This window comes from Akebia trifoliata, chromosome 1, assembly GCF_017979445.1.
Source record: "Akebia trifoliata isolate Shusen 1 chromosome 1, ASM1797944v1, whole genome shotgun sequence".
Classification (NCBI taxonomy): Eukaryota; Viridiplantae; Streptophyta; class Magnoliopsida; order Ranunculales; family Lardizabalaceae; genus Akebia; species Akebia trifoliata.
The window spans coordinates 31,900,831-31,927,275 of NC_141375.1; the positions used below are offsets into that span (position 1 = coordinate 31,900,831).

Below are 26,445 nucleotides of genomic sequence, written 5' to 3' on the forward strand. Positions count from 1 at the left end.
ATTATTAACATAATTGAGGTTTGTTAATCGATAATATGAATTAGAAATTTATTATGATCTGCAAATATTAATTCACTAATTTTGTCATCAAAATCTAGTTAGTAGGCAAACACCGGTATCACAACCCAAAGGTTGATCGAAGAAGTTAATTTACCTAATTATATGAATAGATATCATTATTGTGGAGGGTCTAAAATCCACTCTTTCAATCCTTTCACACTCTTCCCTTGAGTTTTTTCTTCCTTTTGACATGATTTCCTTTGCAATTCCAACGGGAGTCGATCTGAAAAATCTTTGACAGTCAAGTTAGATACAATTTAACCAAGTAATACTAAGCCGAAATCAACATTGTATTCCTTTGATTTGGCCAATTCACTATTTATAGATTTTACTTCCCATTCTTTCGGATTTCTTTCCATATTTCTCCTTATTATTTTATCAAAAATGTTATATTTAATCACGATCCCATATAAATCTAGATGTTTGATAATGTCATGTCAGTGAATGACGCTCAGACCCTTCCAACACCTCAACTTATATTTTCAAGTCAACCTTTTTGTGCTTCTTGACCTTTACGCCTTGAGTCGATCAAGTTTTATTTTTCTCCCATAATTATCGAGAACATTATGCACATCTAGAGGAGTGCAAGATCAAATAATCACAAATAATTTTGCCACCTAATAATCATGGTTCAACATTTTGAATATTTCAATAGAATACCTTGAATTTGGTTGAAATCCAAACGAAACATTGAACCTGAAATATTGAATAATTCTGATTGACTCTGAATGCCTCAAAATATTTCGGTCAAGGCCACTTCGATCAAATTTTTTCCTAACCAAAGTAGTGTCTCAAAACAAGATTTTACACCTTATTATAACCATGAAATACAAAGCTCAATTGGGTTGCAAGAAAAATGTTAGAAATAATTGATTGCAACGTGTGCCTGTGCAATAAATACACTTTGGAAATTGGAATATGACAGTATTTGGGTAAAAAGAAAATGTTTTAAGGGTATTTTTGATTCAAAATCCAAGTTCCAAACTGTACTTACAGAGACAAGACATGATAACGAGTCTTAAATCCATGATCTGAACTTGAGAAGATCTCCCAACTGTTCTACGCATTAACACGACAAACTTCAAAGTTCAAACTACATGGATTATGCACCGTTTTACAACATGAAAATAGTACAAGAAATCATTAACAAATACAGCCAACAATGTACTTATGAGCAGCAGCAGCCAGTGATAAAAGAAGACTTCCTTGGTTTTATCTTCTTATCCTTTGAATCACTCATTACAATCTCACAAGAAACAGCTTCAGAGCCATGGGCAGGACCTCTTTCAGTGGAGGTGAAAAACTTTGTCAGTCTTTCTGAAACAGATTGTTCGGATTCATCCAATGTTTCTTCGTCATCATCATAGTCATCATCATCTTCGAAAACCAGATGAATCCCATACTTCTTCAGTTGAAGTCCATTAAAAAGTGGTGGATCCTGCATTGTCATCTGTATCTTATCACCATCTTCTAACATGGAAACTAATGGATAACAATTCGGATATCGACAAAAGTAAACTTGATCGTCATCGGTCTTGGGAACTCCTCCTAAGATCAATGCGGCTGAAAATTTATTCGTGTTCTCTCGGATGAGATTTGCTTTAATGTCTACTATTCCAGGGAGGTGATCTCTGAAATCATCCTTTTTCTGTTGGTCAAGAGAGACAACAACACATATAATCACATATTTGATCTCTCTGTTTTTGCGACTTGAGAAACTTGTGACTTCTCGATCAAACCAGTCTGGAATTTCACTTCCAGGGACACTAAAATTATGAAAACGCCTCAAAGCAGCCTGCAAGTGAACCATACACCTTGAAACCACAACATTCACATTTCATACAAAAATGAGAAAACCACAAAGAGAAGGAGAAGATTACCTTACGAAGTCTTCCCTTTACAACAGAGCAACATGCTGTGCAACCACTCATGTTCAACCTATTCAAAGACTTCAAGCGTTCAAGGCCTGGAACATCCATTACTTTATCGCAATTCGTCAGCTGCAGCTCCTCTAAATATTCCAAGTTTGATAGATCGGATATACTTTCCAATCCAGTACAATTTGCAGCATTGACAGTAGTCAAACTTGAGGGAAGTGGTGGGAGAGACTTAAGCTCTCTGCAATTGGTTAAATGAAGCTCTTTCAGAATAGAAAGTCCCCTCAGGCTTGAGGGAAGGCTGCAGAAATTGTTGTGGCTCAGATTCAAATGCTCTAATGATGACAACTTCCCAAATTCTTCAGGAATTATTCCGGATATTTTCCAAGAACGAGCATCTAGAATCTTTAAGCAGGAGAGCCCCGAGAAAGAAGCTGGAAGAATGAGATTAGAGCTCTCTTGTCCATTGAGAACAGTCAGCTCTGTATGCTCCCCCATGTTTTGTGGCTGTTCAAGATGCCGAGATTTTGCCATTTTCAGTACCATTAAGCTAGATAGCATCCCGAATTCTTCAGGTAATGCTGTCACACCAGTTTTCTCCATTAAAATCTGCCACAGACACTTCAACTTTCCAATTGAAGCCGGTAGCCTGTTAAGATATCTACATTGGTTTACATTTAATCTCTCAAGGTTCTGCAATAGCCCTATCGACTCCGGCAACTCTGTTATGTTGGCATTAAATAGGACCAATCTAGTTAGACTAAACATATTTCCAATTGTATCTGGTAAATGGTGAAGTGATTTACACTTCCTCATCTCAAGCTTCTTAAGGAGGTTCAAGGTTTCAATCTCATCTGGTAATTCTATGATTGATGTACCATCTAAATCAAGCTCAACCAAAGAAGCTAATCCACCAATGGATGCTGGCAGTTTTTTTATTGAACTACCATTAAGGAAAAGTTTAACCAATGATTCCAGATTGCCAATGGAATAAGGAATTGCATCGAGCGGACACCTCATCAAACCTAGTGTTTCAAGATTTGTCAAAGATCCAATGGAATCCGGTATTTCCATTAAAGTACAATCATTAAGAGAAAGCACTCTTAGAGAAACCAGTAATCCTATGGAATTGGGAAGCCGTTTCAGAGACCTGCATCCATCCAGAACGAACATTTCAAGTTTCACAAGCCGGAATATAGAATTGGGTACCTTTGTAATAGCAGTTCCATCAACATAAAGCTCCTTTAAAGACTCCAGGCTTGTCATGTTTTCTGGCAGTTCTCTAAGTCTAGAGCAACGGGAGAGGATAAGGATTTCAAGACATCTCAATCCAGAAATATCGTTAGGAAATTCCACCAGTTTTGAACAGTTTGTCAGATTCAAGATTCGTAATGTTCGCACATCCCCGATTGATTTATGAATCCCACTCAAATTTACACAGTTTTCAAGAATCAACTTTTCCAGGTGTTGGTGTCCAGTGAAATCAGGTGAAACAGTTAGATTATGGCAATCATGGAGATTCAAAACCTTCAACTTTGCAGCCATCTGTCCAATAACATACATTTTTCAGCTGAGATTGAATGTATATGTACATCATAACAAATCCAAAGCATAAAGAAAACCAGCTGCTAATTTAATGACTTGGGTGATTTGACAGCGAGACTTGTAAAAAATACTAAGAAAAGGAAAATAATTAAGAAAGATTGTGCTGCCACACACTAGGTCATACCAAGTTAAAACAGGTTTAGTGAAAATTACCTTGTGCACTCTCGTCGACGACTGGTCCCATAATTGTTTGATCTTGCTCCTAGTGAGATCAAGGACAGCAAGTTCCAGAGGACAGAAATCCGAAGGGAGAGCTTCCAAAGGGCATCCTTTCCATTGTAGCCATTTCAGCTGACCAGGTATATATTTAAATTTTCCCTCCAAGTTCACATGATTGATTTGAAGCAGTCTTAGATTAGCCATGGGAGCAAAGGGTTTAGAGCACAACTTCACTGCTTTCCCTTTGGAGCTTAAAAACTTGATACCACTCTTATTGAAGTCAAGGATGATGCCTTCAATCCTTTCCGATCCCTATGACCACAATCATAGGAGAAATATTCTAAAAATGGGTATAAAGCCATTGGAAAGAAAATAAAATAAAATAAGACAAGAAACTAATCAGCATTGTCTCTATAAAAGAAAAAAAGACATTGGATTGTTGGTACTTTGTTTATGGGAAACATTGGATTAACTTAGTAAGATGGTGCAACTATCCAACTACTAAAACTGACTTGCTTGTGTACCGAAAAACAAAAATGTCCTGGAAAAGGTTAAAATAAATCAGGGTTATCTTTTGAATTTTGAGAAGAATATAACACATAACTAAGTTAGCTAAAACAACATAAAACGAATCATAAGGTACTTTTGGATATTAAAACACATAACATATAAAGTCAAGTCTACCAAAGCCGTTTTGGTTCATTTCCAACGAGTTTTCTTTACGCACTTCATTAAAATTAAAATATAGAAGTTACCTAAGGACGAATATAGAAGGTATTTACCCCATACCTTTTCATATTTCAGAACGGATAGTATTTCATCGGGATCCCACAATCTACTACGCATACCAGGATCTCCGAGGCATTCTTCTTGAACAATTTGTCTTCCCATGTCTCTGAGTTGATCATGCATCCACAAGGTACCATCACTGACTATCCTAACTAGAGATTTTGAGGTAAGGACTGTGATTACTACATCTGCATTGAAACCACATCCCTTCAATATATCGATTGCACTTTCCCTCTCCACTCTCATTTCAACAAAGAAGCATGCAATGTCGAGGAATACACGCTTCTCTTCTTTATCTAGCCCATCAAAACTCAGCTTCAAAACCTTATGAAGGTCACCGGGACTAATCTTTTTCAGCTTTGCCAATTCATCTTCCCACTCCACTATTCTTCTCTTATCAAACATAAAAGCACCCAGTACTTCTAAAGCCAAAGGAAGTCCTTTCATGCAGGACACAAATTTCAAGGAGAGATGCATGTAAGTGTTGGTAGGTTTCTCCCTTCCAAATGCATGATAACTAAAGAGTTGAAGTGACTCAGTGTCATTCAACTCTTTCACCTCATAGATTTCATTCACTAGCTGTGGCATCAAAACGTTGTTATCTCTTGTTGTGATAATGATCCTACTTCCTGCACAAAACCAATCTCTCTTAACAGCTAGTGCATCAAGTTGTCTTTCATCATCAACATCATCTAGAACAACAAGAACTCGTTTCTCCTGAATTCCTTCTCTGATCACCCTGATACCCTTACTAACCTCATCCACAGGTGAATTTATTTTGCAAAGATCACAGATAAATTCATTTTGAAGGGAGATTAAACCATTATGTGGTTTTGAAGTTGATCTGATATTTGAAATGAAGATCCGATGTTCGAATTGAGTAACAATTCTATTATAAACAGCCTTAGCAAGGGTTGTCTTGCCAATGCCACCCATGCCATGAAGTCCAAGAATTCGAACACCACTGGATTTAACATCTAACCTTCTGATCACTTCTTCTACACGACTATGAAGACCACTAGTAGGATGTTTAGCCACCTCCAAGGGAATATTACTCAATTTACTTAAAATCTTTTCAACTAAATCTTGTATCAACTTTGGTTCTTTCCTGCCAACAAACCATATGGTAAATAACAGAAACAACTATTCTGATTTAAACAAGAAAGCTTAGAACATCAAATGACAGGGTGAGAACTAAGTATGTGTATATGCCACAACAGTGGTCATAAATATAAAACATATGACAAAAAGATGTAAAACATGACCGAGAGAAGGTTCAACTATAAGGGAAAAAAAACTCATATATGTGAAGCAGATTAAACACTACAAATAAATGAAAAGCAACTTTACTACTGGTGGAACGAATCAACATCAGATTTTATTTTATTTTATTTTTTGATAAGTAAAAAGTATTTATTAAGGAAGCAGGATAAGATGGCCACCAAAAATGTAGGACAAGATTAGCCGTTAACCTTACAAAGCAAGTCCCTTCTAAAAAGAAGGTCCTCAAAAAACACACCTCTAAAGTCTGAACTCATAAGTAGTGTCCCATTCCTAAAGAATAGCACCGTCGTCAACGTGGCTCGTTTTAGTAGGAGTTCAAAGGACATCGGGCTCCTAACCAGTCCATTTTCTACATTGCACATAGCCCGATGTGTTTAATCTCCAAGCAAAATGTGCCATGTAAACACTGAATGTTATTATAGAAACGGGACACCGCTCTTGATAGCGATTCAACTCATAAAACAACTTAAAGAAAACAACCATAATATTTGCCCACATAAACTCACTTGGTAAAAGAACTTCGGAAGAAAACAAATTGTAGAAATTTATAATACACTGTGATTAAGATAGTACTGGAATTCAATAATCCAGTTGATTTCCCAACTTGGGTATAAATAAAATTGAGAAACATTAAAGAATAATACAGTGCGTATTCATTGGGTAAGGAGAACTTCTTTGGCTGCTTAATTTATTTAACACAAATCCTAGCAAGGAACACATCTAAGCCGTTAAATTGTTCTCATCTTTTATGGGGCTTTGCTTGCTTGAATTCCTCTTTATTTAATCTATCGAAATACATATTTCATTACTGGGTCAAGAAGTGATCTTCCATACGACTGTTTTATTAAATTATAATAAATAATACTGACCCATAGCTTTCCAACTTGGCCTTTCATACACTAACTTCTATTGGCACCCCCAACTAATTAGTTAACACACCCCAAATGGAGATAAAAACACACCATTTAAAATGAGTACTAATATTTTTCGCACCAAAATTTCTCATACCATACGAATAGAAATTAAGCAAAACGAAAAAAACCACAAAATTACACATCCCTCAACAACCTATCAAAGAGCACATCTCACCTTGAAAAGTTAAGAGGTTTCTTCCAATTTCTTAGCGACAATAGGCGACGGTATTCTGCCTAAATAATAGACCCAAGTGATAAATAAGAGAATACTAAAAATCTGAGCCATAGACTTTCTCAATTTGGACACAAGGTAATTATGCAATCTAATAGAATGATTTTTGTTGTATCCAAAATAATACCAATCCAACCAATTTCATTAATAAAATGTAGCCAATTAATTAACCAACCAACAAAACTACTTGTTACAACTAAATCCCTTCCCTGCTTTGCTAATGGAGGATCGGAAGAAGAGGTGAATGGGAAATTGAATCAGAACTGGTATCAAGACCAAAAAAGGGAAAATCAAGGAGGAAAAAATCGTGGTCCCACCTAGGTTCACCAATTGGCACAAAATCCAGAGCAAAAGATGAGTAGTTCAGATAAATCGATTTAATTTATAGTTAAGTGTTTGTCTCTATGATTAGAAGGTTTTGAGGCAACTCAATGTCAGTTCTTGACTTCTCTCAATGTTGTCAAACTAGTATAGGCTAATCTTCTAGATTGTTTGATATTTTTATCGAGTCTTTTCGTGATTCACAAGAAGGGGTATGCCCATATTTTTTCTGTATTTCCTGTTTATATAAATTTAATTCATTTTCTTGCCTAGAAAGAAAATTATATAAATATTTCATAACCAAAACAAAAAATTCATAAAATGTGTATTAGCGAGATAAATGATTATCTATATAATAAAATAAAACTAGTAGGATTCACTTTGATACAATTTTGTGAGGGATAAACCTCTCATCAAACCATAGTTTTGTGTATTACCTTTCTTTTTTACCCTTTTAATTTTATTGTCTTTCCTCTCCTAACAAAGAGGAAAACATTCAGACCGGACGTTCTCTCCTAAAATAAGTATGGCTACTCTCATCCGGATTCAATTGTTCTATATATTTTTAGTTGGGGTTAGATAAGTAAAAGTTGGTGCACCAATAGAAGTTCTCTTTCTTTAATATAAAAATCTGTTCCCAACACAGTTGGGCACACAGGCACAGAGCACACAGACGACAACACAAAATCTTCTATTCTGTTATGAGTTTTATAAACATCTCAAATATATTTAGGGTTTCTGGCATTTAGAGTCATATACTCTCTCTCGCTGTCAATAATCCGAAATAATAAACTATTAACGAAAGGGAGAAAAGACAAGAGAGAGAATACGAACCAATTCTTGGTATCCCAACCAGAAATATTTCCAAGTTTCTCCATAGCTTTCTTCCATCTCGAAACCCTAACTGAGTTTTCTCCAAAAACTCGTTCATGGTTTCTGAAATCCTCTTCAAAGGGTCCCCTTTGGCGGCGGACGTCAGAAGGATCGACTTGATAAAAAACCGGAAGAACCAATCTACGACATTCCAAGATCTTGACCAACCCATCGAGGCACCGCGTCGAACTGGCGTATTTCCTGGAGATCACTGCGATGGAGAGAGCCGAATCCTTGATAGTAGTGAATAAACTTGGATCGAATTCCTCTCCCCTGTCCAACTCGTCTTCGTATCGAAACGTACGGATGGAATTATTTACGAGCTCTGTGTAGAGGCGATGAATGAAGGTGTCTTCGCCATCGCCACCGAAACTAAGAAACACGTCCCAATGAAATTTGAAGGAAGGAGATGAAATGGAGTATGAGTTCGAATCGTCTTCCATTAATTAGTTCATTAGATTTTCATACTTCATAGTATAGCCGGGTCTGGGTGGAAGAATATTGAAGAAACTCTCTCTCTCTCTCTCTCTCTACTTCGTTTTTACAGGTTGAGAAGAAGAAGAAAGAAGTCTTTCTATCTGTCTCTTTGCATGTCAGATGATGTTACTTGGAAGGTTGGTCTGGCTTTGGTCTTAACTCTTGACTTTAAGGACTATTATTAGTTTTCTATCGAACCAAAACTGCCGCACTTTCTTTTTGCTTAATTTTCATGCTGAAGTAACATTTAATTAATTAATTAATTAAATTGACATCGTTGGGACATTGCTGACGTGGATGTATCTATTGAATTATAAATATTTTTCATCGAGATATGAGTGAGAAGCATATATTGTTCTGTGCACACAAATGTTCTAACCGATGTCAATTCCAACACGACTAAAGTTACAATTGGTTGCCCCCAATAGACCACACGAATGCCACATAGGAGTGACCCATTTTCGACGATTTTGATTTAAAGAGTATTCCACAGGAAGGTATCTGAAGAAAATATTTTGAATACTCAATCAATGTAAAGAAATCAACAATCTTCCATTTGTTAGAATTGACGTATAAAAAAATGTGCACCATAAGGCCATTGGTAAACTTAAGCAAGATCTCTTCCAGTCATATTCTTTCAAAATACCCCTCCAGTAGGTAAAATTTGGCCCCTCAACGGTAATCCAAATCTTCAAAAATGACAGACTCAATGATTCATGTTGAAATGCTGAGATCGACAATCATAAAAAAATTCAAGCGTGACAATTTCAATTGTTGATCTCAATGATTTACGTTCAAATGTAGAGATTGATAATTTACATTCATTGATTTATATGATTTTAAAAAGTCAATCTCAATATTTGAAACGAACATTAATCTCAATGATTTAGCAATTTGAATTATAAATCTCACTAGTAGTTTAAAGGGGGTGAGGAAGCAAGTAAAATAAATAAATATTAATTTGATTATCAAGTTACCGTGAAAATTTTAGATGTGTTTAGAAATTAGAAATTCTTACATTCCCTAATCTATTTTAACTTTTAAATATATTGCCATCGTCATTGTCATGATCATCATTATTTTTATTATGGCAAATAAGGATTAATGGTTATTAGAGGCGAAGATGGAAATTAATGGATTGTGAACCCAAGTCGTGGGATAATAGTCCACGTGTTGTCTCTACTTGTAATGCCCAAGCATACATAATAATATCCTGTCATGGGATTGAAAAGTACATGCGATATCTTAATTTGTAATGTACAAGTATCCATTACAATATATGTTATCAGAAGTATGTTAGATGTATGCGATGACACTTATGTGGTTCCTAATCCTCTTACAAGATCTAAATCAATGTTATAAAAAAATGGATCAAACTAGTGTTCCAACAATTCAAATATAATGAGGTAAATCATAAGAATATTCATTTGTCGACAATTGTTGTTCAACAATGAAATCACATGAGCTATCACTTTTTGTGAATTATTTTGCATTACAAAATTTGAAAATTTTTCTTTCTTTGAGATACAATTTTAGGTAAAGCATATAAATTTAATAAGGGTCTTGTTAACGTGAGCCCTAAGGGCACACCTTAAAGTGCAATAAACACACTTTAAAAATTGGAATATGTACCAAAAATGCCTTTAAAAATTCATTTTTTTTTACTAAAACACCTTTATATTCCAACTTCTTAAGTGTATTCATTGCACTTTAATATTTGTCTTAAGGGCACACCTTTACAAAATCCATTTAATAATTAGAGAAATATTTAAAAATCAGTAACACATTTATACTATGTTTGGATTGAGAGAAGTGGAGAAAAGAGAAACACAATTTCTCTTCATCATGTTTAGATCGACAAGAAAAAAATTAAGAAAATTTTAAAAATTTAAAATATCGTAAAAGAGATAGATAAAGAGGAATTATAAAATATTTTAAAAAGGTTTCTCTCCATTTTTAGAGAGAAAAAAAATTCACATTTTTTTCTAAATATTTTATCTTTTCTCCTCACTTAACCATCTAAATAAGAGAAACGAAAAAAAATTCTTTTTTTTTTTTCTTTCTCTTCTCTCCATTTTTTTTAATCCAAACACAACTAACTCTTTTATATAATAGAAAAAGTTAATTTTAAAATAAAACGCATTATCTTAATTTTTTTTTTTTTTTATAAAAAACTGATGGGTGGGTTCACCAAATCCAACTTGTGTCTTGACCTTGACCAATTCGACAAATTTCGGTTCAACTGTCATTACTATCTACTAAATTCTTTGTCCTAATCGATAATGATACATTGGACACGCATTAAATAACCACGACTTAGGTAAGATGGATACTCTTACGTTAATTTCAACACCGACATTTGAGGATTTTAGTTAAACACGGGGGAAGTGGGACCACTCTCAAATCAATAACAAGTCATCACATGTCCTATTCAAGTCAAAATTGGCAATTCAATTGGGTTTTTTCTGCTATAAGGATCAAACGATGTTATAAGACGTGTTAACACAAAAATTAGCGAATAGAAAAACAAAACAAGAAAATGCCAAATGCCAAGGAATTGCATATATTGATCTGGCATTATAAAGTTGGGAAAAAATACTTACATTAATGAGCTGCTATTGGTACCCAACTTTTACTTATTACACACCTGAATTAGTTTATCAACCCTAATTAAGATTAAAACACACAATTTAAAATTGAAAAGTTTGTTAAATTATTACACATAAATAGCATTATAACACATTCAAACAACTCAACAATTGTTACCATTAGATGGCTCATATAAATCGTAAATATGACAAAAATATATATATATATATATATATAGAGAGAGAGAGAGAGAGTTTCTATTCGCACCCAACTTTTACTATCTCATCCATTGACTTATTGGTTGAATCTCCATTTCGTGTGCTGAATATGACGAAATTCCAAGGGACATTGCTGACGTGAATGTGTATTAATCATAGGTTATTTTCATCAAGATACAAGCGAAAATCATTTGTAATTCTATGCACACAAAATGTTCCAAACAATGTCAATTTCATTGTTATTCCAGCACGACTCGTGAAAAAAAGATCCACCAATCACATGTGTTGGATGCATCTCAATTTTAAAATGTTTTCTACTTTACATTACCTTAACCGAAACACCTTAGTTGAGGTGGGTTCAATTAGTGATTTATATTACCTCGACCAAAGTTGATTATTAACATAATTGAGGTATGTTAATCGACAATATAAATTAGGAATTTATTATGATCCGCAAATATCAATTGACGAATTTTGTCATCAAAATCAAGTTAGTAAGCAAACACCAATATCACAACCCAAAAGTTGATCGAAGAAGTTAATCTACGTAATTATATGAATGGATATTATTATCGTGGAGGGTGTTAAATCCAATCTTTCAATCCTTTCGCACTCTCCTTTTAAGTTTTTACTTCCTTTTGACATTGTTTCCTCTGCAACTCCAACGGGGAGTCAATCTGAAAACTCTTTGACTATCAAGTCAGATACAATTTAACAAAGTAATAGTAAGAAGAAATCAACATTGTACACCTTCGATTTGGCCAATTCACTATTTATAGATTTTACTTCCCATTATTTCGAATTTCTTTCAATATTTTTCCTTATTATTTAATTAAAAATGTTATATTTAATCACGATCCCTTCTAAATCTAGATGTTTGATAATGTCATGTCGGTGAATGATGCTCAGGCCCTTCCAACACATCAACTTATATTTTCAAGTCAACCTTTTTGTGCTTCTTGACCTTTACGCCTTGAGTCGATCAAGTTTATTTTTTTCCCCATAATTATCGAGAACATTATGCACATCTAGAGGAGTGCAAGATCAAATAATCACAAATAATTTTGCCACCTATAATCATGGTTCAACATTTTGAATATTTCAATAATACCTTGAATTTGGTCGAAATCCAAACAAAAACATTGAACCTGAAATATTGAATAATTCTGATCGACTCTGAATGCCTCAAATATTTCGGTCAAGGCCACTTCGATCAAATTTTTTCCTAACCAAAGTAGTGTCTCAAAACGAGATTTTACACCTTATTAAAACCATGAATTACAAGCTCAATTGGGTTGAAAGAAAAATGTCAGAAATAATTGATTGCAACGTGTGCCTGTGCAATAGATATACTTCGGAAATTTGAATGTGAAGGTATTTTGGTAAAAACAAAATGTTTTAAGGGCATTTTTGGTTCAAAATCCAATTTCCAAAGTATACTTATTGTTGGGCTTTGTGGAGCTTAATCATGTTTGATCCCATTGACGATCGGATCCAACTCAAAAAAATGTTGAGTGGCATTTGATGGGATTTTTTTTGAGACAGGAGTGTCACTTTATAATTCTTCTCGATAATAGTGAAATCTTTGTAACTCCGTGAACATAGGTAAATTGTTGAACCACGTAAATACTGTCTTGTGCGTGTGGTTACTTTCTTTTTTCGACGTGTGTTTTTTCTCTATTTTTGTTTCTCACAGATCGAGCATTTCGAGTTGAATTCCTTATACTTATTACATCTTAAAACCATGATCTGAACTTGAGAAGATCTCCCAACTGTTCTACGCATTGATACGACAAACTTCAAAGTTCAAACTACATGGATTATGCAACGTTTTACAACATGAAAATAGTAAAAGAAATCATTTAAAAATACGGCCAACAATGTAGTTAAGAGCAGCAGCACCCAGTGATACGAGAAGACTTCCATGGTTTTATCTTCTTATCCTTTCTTCTTTCAAATTCTTGAATCACTCATTACAATCTGACAAGAATCAGCTTCAGAGCCATGGGCAGAACCTCTTTCAGTGGAGGTGAAAAACTTTGTCAGTCTTTCCGAAACAGATTGTTCGGATTCATCCAATGCTTCTTCATCATCATCATAGTCATCATCATCTTCGAAAACCAGATGAATCCCATACTTCTTCAGTTGAAGTCCATTAAAAATTGGTGGATCCTGCATTGTCACCTGTATCTTATCACCATCTTCTAACATGGAAACTAATGGATAACAATTCGGATATCGACAAAAGTAAACTTGATCGTCATCGGTCTTGGGAACTCCTCCTAAGATCAGTACGGTCGAAAATTTATTGGTGTTCTCTCTGATGAGATTTGCTTTAATGTCTACTATTCCAGGGAGGTGATCTCTGAAATCATCCTTTTTCTGTTGGTCGAGAGAGACAACAACACATATAATCACATATTTGATCTCGCTGTTTTTGCAGCTTGAGAAACTTGTGACTTCCTGATCAAACCAGTCTGGAATTTCACTTCCAGGGACACTAAAATTACGAAAACGCCTCAAAGCAGCCTGCAAGTGAACCATACACCATGAAAACCACAACATTCACATTTCATACAAAAATGAGAAAACCACGAAGAGAAGCAGAAGATTACCTTAAGAAGTCTTCCCTTTACAACAGAGTAACATGCTGTGCAACCACTCATGTTCAACCTTTTCAAAGACTTCAAGCGTTCAAGGCCTGGAACATCCATTACTTTATTGCAATTCGTCAGCTGCAGCTCCTCCAAATATTCCAAGTTTGATAGATCGGATATACTTTCCAATCCAGTACAATTTGCAACATTGACAATAGTCAAACTTGAGGGAAGTGGTGGGAGAGACTTAAGCTCTGCGCAATGGGTTAAATGAAGTTCTTTCAAAATAGAAAGTCCCCTCAGGCTTGATGGAAGGCTGCAGAAATTGTTGTGGCTCAGATTCAAATGCTCTAATGATGACAACTTCCCAAATTCCGCAGGAATTATTCCGGATATTTTGCAAGAACGAGCATCTAGAATCTCTAAGCAGGAGAGCCTCGAGAAAGAAGCTGGAAGAATGAGATTAGAGCTCTCTTGTCCATTGAGAACAGTCAGCTCTGTATGCTCCCCCATGTTTTGTGGCTGTTCAAGATGCCGAGATTTTGCCATTTTCAGTACCATTAAGCTTGATAGCATCCCGAATTCTTCAGGTAATTCTGTCACACCAGTTTCCTCCATTAAAAACTCCCACAGACAGTTCAACTTTCCAATTGAAGCCGGTAGCCTGTTAAGATGTCTACATTGGTTTACATTTAATCTCTCAAGATTCTGCAATAGCCCTATCGACTCCGGCAACTCTGTTATGATGGCATTAACTAGGACCAAACTAGTTAGACTAAACATATTTCCAATTGTATCTGGTAAACGGCTAAGCGATTTACAATTCCTCATCTCAAGCTTCTTAAGGAGGTTCAAGGTTTCAATCTCATCTGGTAATTCTACGATTGATGTACCGTCTAATCGAAGCTCAATCATAGACGCTAATCCACCAATGGATGCTGGCATTTTTTTTATTGAACTACCAACCGATAAGAACTTCAAATGGGATAATAAACCAATGGAAGCTGGCAGTTCTTTTATTGAACTACCATTAAGGAAAGTTCAGCCAATGAATCCAGATTGCCTATGGAACCAGGAATTGCATCGAGCGGACACCTCATCAAACTTAGTGTTTCAAGATTTGTCAAAGATCTAATGGAATCTGGTATTTCCATTACAGCACAATCATTAAGAGAAAGCTCTCTTAGATAAACCAGTAATCCTATGGAATTGGGAAGCCGTTTCAGAGACCTGCATCCATTCAGAATGAACATTTCAAGTTTCACAAGACAGAATATAGAATCGGGTACCTTTGTAATAGCGGTTCCATCAACATAAAGCTCCTTTAAAGACTCCAGGCCTGTCATGTTTTCTGGCAGTTCTCTAAGGCAGGAGCAACGGGAGAGGATAAGGATTTCAAGACATCTCAATCCAGAAATATCGTTAGGAAATTCCACCAGTTTTGAACAGTTTGTCAGATTCAAGATCCGTAATGTTCTCACATCCCCGATTGATTTATGAATCCCACTCAAATTTACACAGTTTTCAAGAATCAGCTTTTCCAGGTGTTGGTGTCCAGTGAAATCAGGTGTAACAGTTAGATTATAGCAATCATGGAAATTCAAAACCTTCAACTTCGCAGCCATCTGTCCAATAACACACATTTTTCAGCTGAGATTGGTTGTATATGTACGTCACAAAAAATCCAAAGCATAAAGAAAACCAGCTGCCATTTAATGACTTGGGTGATTGGGCAGCGAGATTTGTAAAAAATATTAAGAAAAGGAAAATAATTAAGAAAGATTGTGCTGCCACACACTAGGTCATACCTAGTTAAAACAGGTTTAGTGAAAATTACCTTGTGCACGCTCGTTGACGACTGGGCCCATAATTGTTTGATCTTGCTCCCAGTGAGATCAAGGACAGCAAGTTCCATAGGACAGAAATCCGAAGGGATAGTTTCCAAAGGGCATCCTTTCCATTGTAGCCATTTCAGCTGACCAGGTATATATTTAAATTTTCCCTCCAAGTTCACATGATTGATTTGAAGCAATCTTAGATTAGCCATGGGTGCAAACGGTTTAGAGCACAACTTCACCGCTTTCTCTTTCTTTGCTTCACAATCAGATGGATTCTTGAATTTTCCCTTCAAGTACCTAACAATATTGAGACTTCTCTGATTGGTGAGTTCAGAAACTTCTTTGGAGCTTAAAAACTCGATACCACTCTTATTGAAGTCGAGGATGATGCCTTCAATCCTTTCCGATCCCTATGAGCACAATCATAGGAGAAATATTCTAAAAATGGGTATAATAAAGCCATTGGAAAGAAAATAAACTAAAATAAGATAAGAAACTAATCAGCATTGTCTCTAAAAAAAGACATTGGATTGTTGGTACTTTGTTTATAGGAAACATTGGATTAATTTAGTAAGATGGAGCAACTATCCAACTGCTAAAACTGGCTTGCTTGTGTACGAAAAACAAAAATGTACTGGAAAAGGTTAAAATAAATCAGGGTTATCTTTTGAATTTTGAGAAGAATATAAAACATAATTAAGTTACCTAAAACAACACAAAACGAATCATAAGGTAATTTTGGATATTAAAACAAACACATTACATATCAAGTCTACCAAAGCCGTTTTGGTTCATTTCCAACGAGTTTTCTTTACGCACTTCATTAAAATTAAAATATAGAAGTTGCGCAAGGATGAATATAGAAGGTATTTACCCCATACCTTTTCATATTTCAGAACGGATAGTATTTCATCGGGATCCCACAATCTACTATGCATACCAGGATCTCCAAGGCATTCTTCTCGAACAATTTGTCTTCCCATGTCTCTGAGTTGATCATGCATCCACAAGGTACCATCACTGACAATCCTAACTAGAGATTTTGAGGTAAGGACTGTGATTGCTATATCTGCATTGAAACCACATCCCTTCAATATATCGATTACACTTTCACTCTCCATTCCCATTTCAACAAAGAAGCATGCAATGTCAAGGAATACACGCTTCTCTTCTTTATCTAGCCCATCAAAACTCAGCTTCAAAACCTTATGAAGGTCACCGGGACTAATCTTTTTCAGCTTTGCCAATTCATCTTCCCACTCCACTATTCTTCTCTTATCAAACATAAAAGCACCCAGTACTTCTAAAGCCAATGGAAGTCCTTTAATGCAGGACACAAATTTCAAGGAGAGATGCATGTAAGTGTCGGTAGGTTTCTCTCTTCCAAATGCATGATTACTAAAGAGTTGAAGTGACTCAGTGTCAGTCAACTCCTTCACCTCATAGATTTCATTCACTAGCTGTGGCATCAAAATGTTGTTATCTCTTGTGGTGATAATGATCCTACTTCCTGCACAAAACCAATCTCTCTTAACAGCTAGTGCATCAAGTTGTCTTTCATCATCAACATCATCTAGAACGACAAGAACTCGTTTCTCATGAATTCCTTCTCTGATCACCCTGATACCCTTACTAACCTCATCCACGGGTGAATTTATTTTGCAAAGATCACAGATAAATTTATTTTGAAGGGAGATTAAACCATTATGTGGTTTTGAAGTTGATCTGATATTTGAAATGAAGATCCGATGTTCAAATTGAGCAACAATTTTATTATAAACAGCCTTAGCAAGGGTTGTCTTGCCAATGCCACCCATGCCTCGAAGTCCAAGAATTCGAACACCACTGGATTTAACATCTAACCACCTGATCACTTCTTCTACACGCATATGAAGACCACTAGTAGGATGTTTAGCCACCTCCAAGGGAATATTACTTAATTTACTCAAAATCTTTTCAACTAAATCTTGTATCAACTTTGGTTCTTTCCTGCCAACAAACCATATGGTAAATAACAGAAACAACTATTCTGATTTAAACAAGAAAGCTTAGAACATTGAATGGCAGGGTGAGAACTAAGTATGTGAAGCGGATCAAACGTTACAAATAAATGAAAAGCAACTTTACTACTGGTGGAACGAATCAACATCAGATTTTATTTTATTTTATTTTATTTTTTTATAAGTAAAAAATATTTATTAAGGAAGCGGGACAAGATGGCCACCAAAAATGTAGGACAAGATTAGCCGTTAACCTTACAAAGCAAGACCCTTCTAAAAACAAGGTCCTCAAAAAGCACAACTCTAAAGTCTAAAATCATAAGTAAGGTGTCCCATTCCTAAAGAATAGCACCGTTGTCAACGTGGCTCATTTTAGTAGGAGTTCAAAGGACATCGGGCTCCTAACCAGTCCATTTTCTACATTACACGTAGCCCGATGTGTTTAATCTCCAACCAAAATGTGCCATGTAGACACTATGTTATTATAGGAACGGGACACCGCTCTAGATAGAGACTCAACTCATAAAAAAACTGAAAGAGAACGCCCATAATATTTGACCACATACACTCATTTGCTAAAAGAACTTCGGAAGGAAACAAATTGTAGAAATTTATAATACACTGTGATTAAGATAGTACTGGAATTCAATAATCCAATTGATTTCCCAACTTGGTTATAAATAAAATTGAGAAACATTGAAGAATAATACAGTGTGTGTTCATTGGGTGAGGAGAACTTCTTCTTTGGCTGCTTAATTTATTTAACACAAATCCTAGCAAGCAACACATCTAAGCCATTAAATTGTTCTTGTCTTTTATGGGGCTTTGCTTGCTTGAATTCCTCTTTATTTAATCTATTGAAATACATATTTCATTACTGGGTCAAGAAGTGAGCTTCCCAACGACTATTTTATTAAATTATAATAAATAATGCTGACCCATAGCTTTCCAACTTGGCATGTCATACACTCTAACTTCTATTGGCACCCCCAATTAATTAGTTAACAAACCCCAAATGGAGATAAAAACACAGCATTTAAATGAGTACCAATATTTTTCACACCAAAATTTCTCATAACATACGAATAGAAATTAAGCAAAACGAAATAAACTACAAAATTACACATCCCTCAACCACCTATCAAAGAGCACATCTCACCTTGAAAAGTTAAGAGGTTTCTTTCAATTTCTTAGCGACAATAGGCAACGTTATTCTGCCTAAATAATAGACCCAAGTGATAAATAAGAGAATACTAAAAATCTGAGCCATAGACTTTCTCAATTCGGACACAAGGTAATTATGCAATCTAATAGAATGATTTTTGTTGTATCCAAAATAATACCAATCCAACCAATTTCATTAATAAAATGTAGCCAATTAATTAACCAACCAACAAAACTACTTGTTACAACTAAATCCCTTCCCTGCTTTGCTAATGGAGAATGATAGCTCTCTCCAACAAAAGCTTGAATGGAGGATCGGAAGAAGTGGTGAATGGGAAATTGAATCAGAACTAGTATCAAGAACAAGGAAAATCAAGGAGGAAAAAATCGTGGCCCCACCTAGGTTCACCAATTGGAACAAAATTCAGAGCAAAAGATGAGTGGTTCGGATAGATCGATTTAATTTCTAGTTAAGTGTTTGTCTCTATGATTAGAAGGTTTCTCTCTTGTTGTTAGGGGGCTATCTCAGCCTCCCCTTCTTCTTTTTTCATTAATATAATATATATTTATCAAAAAAAAAAAAAAAAACTCATTGTCAGTTCTTGACTTTTCTCAATGTTGTTAGACTAGTATAGGCTAATCTTCTAGATTGTTTGATATTTTTGTCGAGTCCTTTCGTGATTCACAAGAAGGGGTATGCCCATATTTTTCTGTATTTCCTGTTTATATAAATTTAATTCATTTTCTTTCCTTGAAAAAAAATTATATAAATATTTCATAACCAAAACAAAAATTCATAAAATGTGTATTAGCGAGATAAATGATTATCTATATAATAAAATACAACTAGTAGGATTCACTTTGATACAATTTTGTGAGGGATAAACCTCTCATCAAATTATAGTTTTGTGTGTATTACCTTTCTTTTTTACCCTTTTAATTTTATTGTCTTTCCTCTCCTCCCTCTCTTATTTACACCCCCCCAAACCTTCCCTAGCACCAAAAAGGTTGGCATAGGCACGGGCAAACTCTAGTAATTAAACATGATTCAATCAAATCTCATACATTTTTTTTATTTAAGAGTCCTGATAATCTGACTTAGGCACGTGGCATACTCAATGGACACCCTTGACGTGACAGGCTCAGGGATTGTAGATCTGCTCTCCTCATGATACAGAACTAGGGTTCCCCATAAAAAGGTGCAGTTTTGTATCCGGACGAGAGTATATCTACAGTCCCGGAGCATGTAACGTCAGGGGTGTAGATTGAGTATGCTAAGTGCCTAAGTCAGATTATCACGACTCTTGGTTTCACATTCTTGGCTAACAAAGAGGAAAACATTCAGACCCGACATTCTCTCCTAAAATAAGTATGGCTACTCTCATCCGGATTTAATTGTTCTATATATTTTTAGTTGGGGTTAGATAAGAAAAAGTTGGTGCACCAATAGAAGTTCTCTTTCTTTAATGTAAAAATCTGTTCCCAACACAGTTGGGCAGACAGCACAGAGCACACAGACGACAACACAAAATCTTCTATTCTGTTTTGAGTTTTATAAACATCTCAAATATATTTAGGGTTTCTGGCATTTAGAGTTATATACTCTCTCTCGCTGTCAATAAGCCAAAATAATAAACTATTAACGAAAGGGAGAAGAGACAAGAGAGAGAATACGAACCAATTCTTGGTATCCCAACCAGAAATATTTCCAAGTTTCTCCATAGCTTTCTTCCATCTCGAAACCCTAACTGAGTTTTCTCCAAAAACTCGTTCATGGTTTCTGAAATCCTCTTCAAAGGGTCCCCTTTGGCGGCGGACGTCAGAAGGATCGACTTGATAAAAAACCGGAAGAACCAATCGACGACATTCCAAGATCTTGACCAACCCATCGAGGCACCGCGTCGAATTGGCGTATTTCCTGGAGATCACTGCGATGGAGAGAGCCGAATCCTTGATAGTAGTGAATAAACTTGGATCGAATTCCTCTCCCCTGCCCAACTCGTCTTCGTATCGAAACGTACGGATGGAATTATTTACGAGCTCTGTGTAGAGGCGATGAATGAAGGTGTCTTCGCCATCGCCACTGAAACTAAGAAACACGTCCCAATGAAATTTGAAGGAAGGAGATGAAATGGAGTTTGAGTTCGAATCGTCTTCCATTAATTAGTTCACTAGATTTTCATACTTCATAGCATAGCCGGGTCAGGGTGGAAGAATATTGAAGAAACTCTCTCTCTCTCTCTACTTCGTTTTTACAGGATGAGAAGAAGAAGAAGAAGAAAGAAGTTCTTCTATCTGTCTCTTTGCCTGTCAGATGATGTTACTTGGAAGGTTGCTCTGGTTTTGATCTCAACTCTTGACTTTAAGGACTATTATTAGTTTCTAACTTTCTATCGAACCAAAACTGGCACACTTTCCTTTTGCTTAATTTTCAAGCTAAATTCTTAAAGGAATGATGCTGAAGTAACATTTAATTAATTAAATTGACATCGTTTGAGACATTGTTGACGTGGATGTATCTACTGAATTATAAATATTTTTCATCGAGATACGAGCGAGAAGCATCTATTGTTCTGTGCACACAAATGTCCTAACCGGTGTGAATTCTAACACGACTAAGCATGACTCTATTTATTTTAACTTTTAAATATATTACCGTCATCATCATCATTATTTTTATTATGACAAATAAGGATTAGTGATTATTAGAGGCCAAGATGAAAATTAACAGATTTTGAACCCAAGTCTTAGGATAAATATATAGTCCACACGCGCTATCTTAACTTATAATGCCCAAGCATACATAATAATATCCCGTCACGGGACTAAAAAGTCCATACGATATCTTGATTTGTAATGTGCAAGTATCCATTGCAGTATACCTTAACCAAAGTATGTTAGATGTATGCAATGACACTTATGTGATCCCTAATCCTCTTATAAAGTCTAAATCAATGTGATAAAAACAAGCGACCAAACTAGTGCTCCAATGATTCAAATATATTGAAGTAAATCATAAGAATATTTATTTGTCAAGAATGGGTGTCAACAGTGAAATCACATGAGCCGTCACTTTTTGTGAATTATTTTGCATTATAAAATTTGAAATTTTTTCTTTCTTTGAGATACAAATTTAGGAAAAGCATATAAATTTAATAAGGGTCTTGTAAACGTGTGTCCTAAGGGCACGTGTTAAAGTGCAATAAACACACTTTCAAAATTGGAATCTGTGCCAAAAATGCCCTTAAAAATTCATTTTTCACTAAAACACCCTTATAGTCCAACTTCCTAAGTGTATTCATTGCGCTTTAACATGTGCCTTAAGAGCACACTTTAACAAAATCCTTTTAATAATTAGAAAAATATTTAAAATTCCACAACACATTTATACTATATTTGGATTGAGAGAAGTGGAGAGAAAAGAAGCACAATTTCTCTTTATCATGTTTGGATAGAAAGGAGAGAAATTAAGACAGTTTTGAAATCTTAAAATAATATAAAAGAGATCTAGAGATAAAGTTAGAATTATAAAATATTTTTAAAAGATTTCCCTATATTTCTCTCCATTTTTTTAGAGAAAGGATATTTACAAATTTTTTTTCTTGTTTTTTTTTTTTAATTTTTATCTTCTCCACTCACTTAACCATCCAAATAAGAAAAAGAAAGAAAAACTCATTTATTTTTTCATCTCTAATTTTTTTTCATTTCTCTTAATTCAAATACAGCGTTAATGCTAACTCTTTCATATGATAGAAGAAGTTAATTTTAAAACAGAACGCATTATCTTTAATTTCTTTGTAAAGCTATATGGGTTCAACCGAATCCAACTTGCATCTTGACCTTGACCACTTCGACAAATTTCGGTACTGAATTCTTTGTCCCAATCGATAATGATACATTGGATACGCATTAAAATAACTCTGATCTCAAGTCAACATGGGAACCACGACGTATGATGGACACACTTTTACGCTAATTTCAACACCGACATTTGAGGATTTTAGTTAAACACGGGGGAAGTGGGACCACTCTCAAACCAATAACGACTCAACTCAACTCATCACATGTTCTATTCAAATCAAAATTGGCAACTCAAAACTTGACTCAATTGGGTTTTTCCGGTGTAAAGATCAAACACTGTTCTAAGACGTGTTAATCTAGAAATTAGCGTATAAATATCAAATTGACATAGTTTGGGACATTGCCGACGTGGATGTGTATCAATCATAATTTATTTTCATCGAGATATGAGTGAAAATCATTTATGCTTCTGTGCGCACAAAATGTCCCAAACAATGTTAATTTCAACGTTACCCTAGCATGATTCGTGAAAAACAATATCCACCAATCACATGTATTAAATGTATCTAATTTTTAGAAAGTTTCCTACTTCACATCACCTTAACTGAAACGCCTTAGTTGAGGTGGGTTCAATTAATGATTTATATTACCTCAGCCAATGATGATTATTAACATAATTGAAACATGTTAATTGACAATATAAATTAGAAATTTATTAAGAATTGCCATCAAAATCTAGTTTGTAGGCAAACACCGGTATCACAATCCAAAGGTTGATCGAAGAAGTTAGTTTGCCTAATTATATGAATCTCAATATGAATAGATAGTATTACCGTGGAAGGTGTAAAATCCAATCTTTCAATCCTTTTGCACTCTCCCCTGGAGTTTTTTCTTTCTTTTGACATTGTTTCCTCTGCAATTCCAACGGGGAGTCAATCTGAAAACTCTTTGACGATCAAGTCAGATACAATTTAACCAAGTAATACTAAGACAGAATCAACATTATATACCTTAAATTTGGCCAATCCACTATTTATAGATTTTACTTCCCATTCTTTTGAGAAAAAAAAAATTCATATTTTTCCTTATTATTTAATTAAAAATGTTACATTTAATCACGATCCCTTCTAAATCTAGATGTTTGATAATGTCATGTTGGTGAATGACGCTTAGGCACTTCCAACACCTCAACTTATATTTTCAAGTTAACCTTTTTGTTCTTCTTGACCTTTACATTTAGAGTCGGTCTAGTTTTATTTTTCTCCCATAACTATCGAGAACGTTATGCACATCTCAGGAGTGCAAGATCTAATAATCACAAATAGTTTTGCTACCTAATAATCATGGTTCAACGTTTTGAATATTTCGATAGAATACTTTGAATTTGGGCGAAATCTATACGAAACATCGAACCTGGAATATTGAATAATTCTGATTGACTCTGAATGCCCCAAAATATTACGGTCAAGGCTACTTCAATCAAATTTTTTCCTAACAAAAGTAGTGTCTCAAAACGAGATTTTACACCTTATTATAACCATAAAATATAAGCTCAATTGGGTTGCAAGAAAAATGTTAGAAATAATTGATTGCAACTTGTTCCCGTGCAATAAATACACTTTGAAAATTTGAATGTGAAGGTATTTTGGTAAAAAGAAAGTGTTTTAAGGGCATTTTTGGTTCAAAATCCAATTTTCAAAGTGTATTTATTGCACTTTAACGTATGCCCTTAGGGCACATTGTTAACCCATAAACCATTTTTCGTAGGATTAGAAATATTAGAGCTCGACGAATTTTTGTGAGGTTGATCTCTCTTCACTAGAGAGGAAACATTGAGTGTTGGGCTGGTGGCTACAATAACCTAGGGCTGAAATTTATGCGGGTTGGGTTTGGTTTAAGGCTTTCTGATCCAAGCCCATGTCCAACCCAACTTTGGGCCCGTCATTGTAAATTCAATCCAGATCTGAGCTACTCGTACCTCAACCCAAGCCAAATCTGTGTAGAGCTGAGTTTGAGTCGAACCAAGTTGAAAAAGTTGGTGAAATTTTCAAAATGTAGAATTTTTTATTTATTTATGAAATTCCCATTTCATATTGGTAATTAAGATATTTAATTTAAAATTGGAGAATATTTGTCCTTTTTGATAAAATAGTAAAAATCATGAAATTCCCATTTCATACTGGTAATTAAAATGTTTAATTTAAAAGTGGAGAAATTTTTTCCTTTTTGATAAAATAGTAAATATTTTTTGGCTTTAATTTTAGTAAATGGTTAAAAAATTTCCATATTATAAAATAATAATTTTTTGACCTTTAATCTTAAAAATAATAAGTTATCAAATTGGAAATTAAAATTCATAGTGCACATAAATGAGGATTTCACCATTTTAAGGGCATTTTTGGTAAATCAACCTTAAAAGTTAAGAAAAAAAAACGTAGCATTTTAATTTATGGTAACTTATTGAGTCATGCTGGAATCTCATATCACACTTCTTGACGTGAAAGTGGATATGAACCATAGATGCTTTTTCACTTGTATCTCGATGAAAAGCATTTTTTCGTCAACAAGTGCAATACGAGATTCTAGCCTGAGGTCACTTCAGCATTACTCCCTAACCTATTTGATTTGTTGGATGCAATAATATATGAGTCGTTCTGGAGTGGCCTCAAGTTGGAATCTCATATCGCAATTCTTGATGTGAAAGTGGATAAGAATGCTTGTTCACCGGTATCTCGATGAAACACATCTATGATTCCATGCACTTTTATGTCAAGAAGTGTGATATGAGGTTCCAGCCTGAGATGACTTCAGCATTATTCATAGAAAAACTTTTAGCTTAAGGAAAAGAGTCCCAATGGTATGCACCTAGTGTGGAGTAAACCCTCCTCCCACACCTCAACACATGCCACATAAGTTACAAGTCAAGGAAGAGGAATGATGCTTAAAATATCTACCCTTGTTAAATTTCATGATTGGTTATCGATATTTTATAAAATACCGGATTGACTTTTCTGTAAGCAAATTTTTTTCCCTTTGATAGAACTTTAATAATCAAAATAAAAAGTACTACATATTTCTATTCATTGAATCTGAGAAATTTCTATCATGAATCAGAACCATTCCTAAAAAGTAAGATCATAATTTCCAGTATGAATACTGTGTCCAACATTAAATTTGTGATGGTAGTAAAACATCGATTCTCCTATTGAGACCTAATTCTATCTTCATCAATTTCTCGAGATACCTTCCTTGTTAGGATTCCATGCCCTTGGGGAATAGAGCTTAGATTCTACGGGTGAATGGGTAAACATCACTGGGTCTAGTGTGCCCCCAAAAAAATATGCAAAACAAGATGATGAATGATCTTTGTAAAATGGTGATACAAATCTCAGTTACACTAGGTCACTATACTCTCTCCAAAGAAGGGTCTGCATACTTATTTCTCATCGAGTTTTGGTGTAGCATCTCTTCTTGCTTGGTTTCATCCTTTATTAACTGAGAATGAGATTTTGTTTTCTTCAGAAAAGGGCTTGCAATCTTTTTCTTCTTGGATGTGTTGTTTGTTCGCCTTTTCAAATTCCACACTTTGTCGATAGAGAAATAACTATTTTCTCTTTGGAGAATTCTCTGTGTTGCTTCTTTGTTCG

At 34.9% G+C, this 26,445-nt stretch overlaps 1 protein-coding gene across 1 annotated transcript; it reads right to left on the reverse strand.

Moving 5' to 3' along the window:
* Positions 1 to 1,087: 1,087 nt before the first annotated feature.
* On the reverse strand, positions 1,088 to 21,418 carry LOC147411794 (uncharacterized). Its single transcript, XM_086432447.1, is given in 11 exon segments — positions 1,088 to 1,855; positions 1,941 to 3,482; positions 3,696 to 4,013; positions 4,491 to 5,598; positions 8,076 to 8,560; positions 13,355 to 13,927; positions 14,014 to 15,012; positions 15,015 to 15,620; positions 15,833 to 16,243; positions 16,715 to 17,822; positions 20,676 to 21,418. Coding segments are annotated over 11 exon segments (8,259 nt in total). The 5' UTR covers positions 21,158 to 21,418; the 3' UTR covers positions 1,088 to 1,228.
* Between the last annotated feature and the right edge of the window lie 5,027 nt (positions 21,419 to 26,445).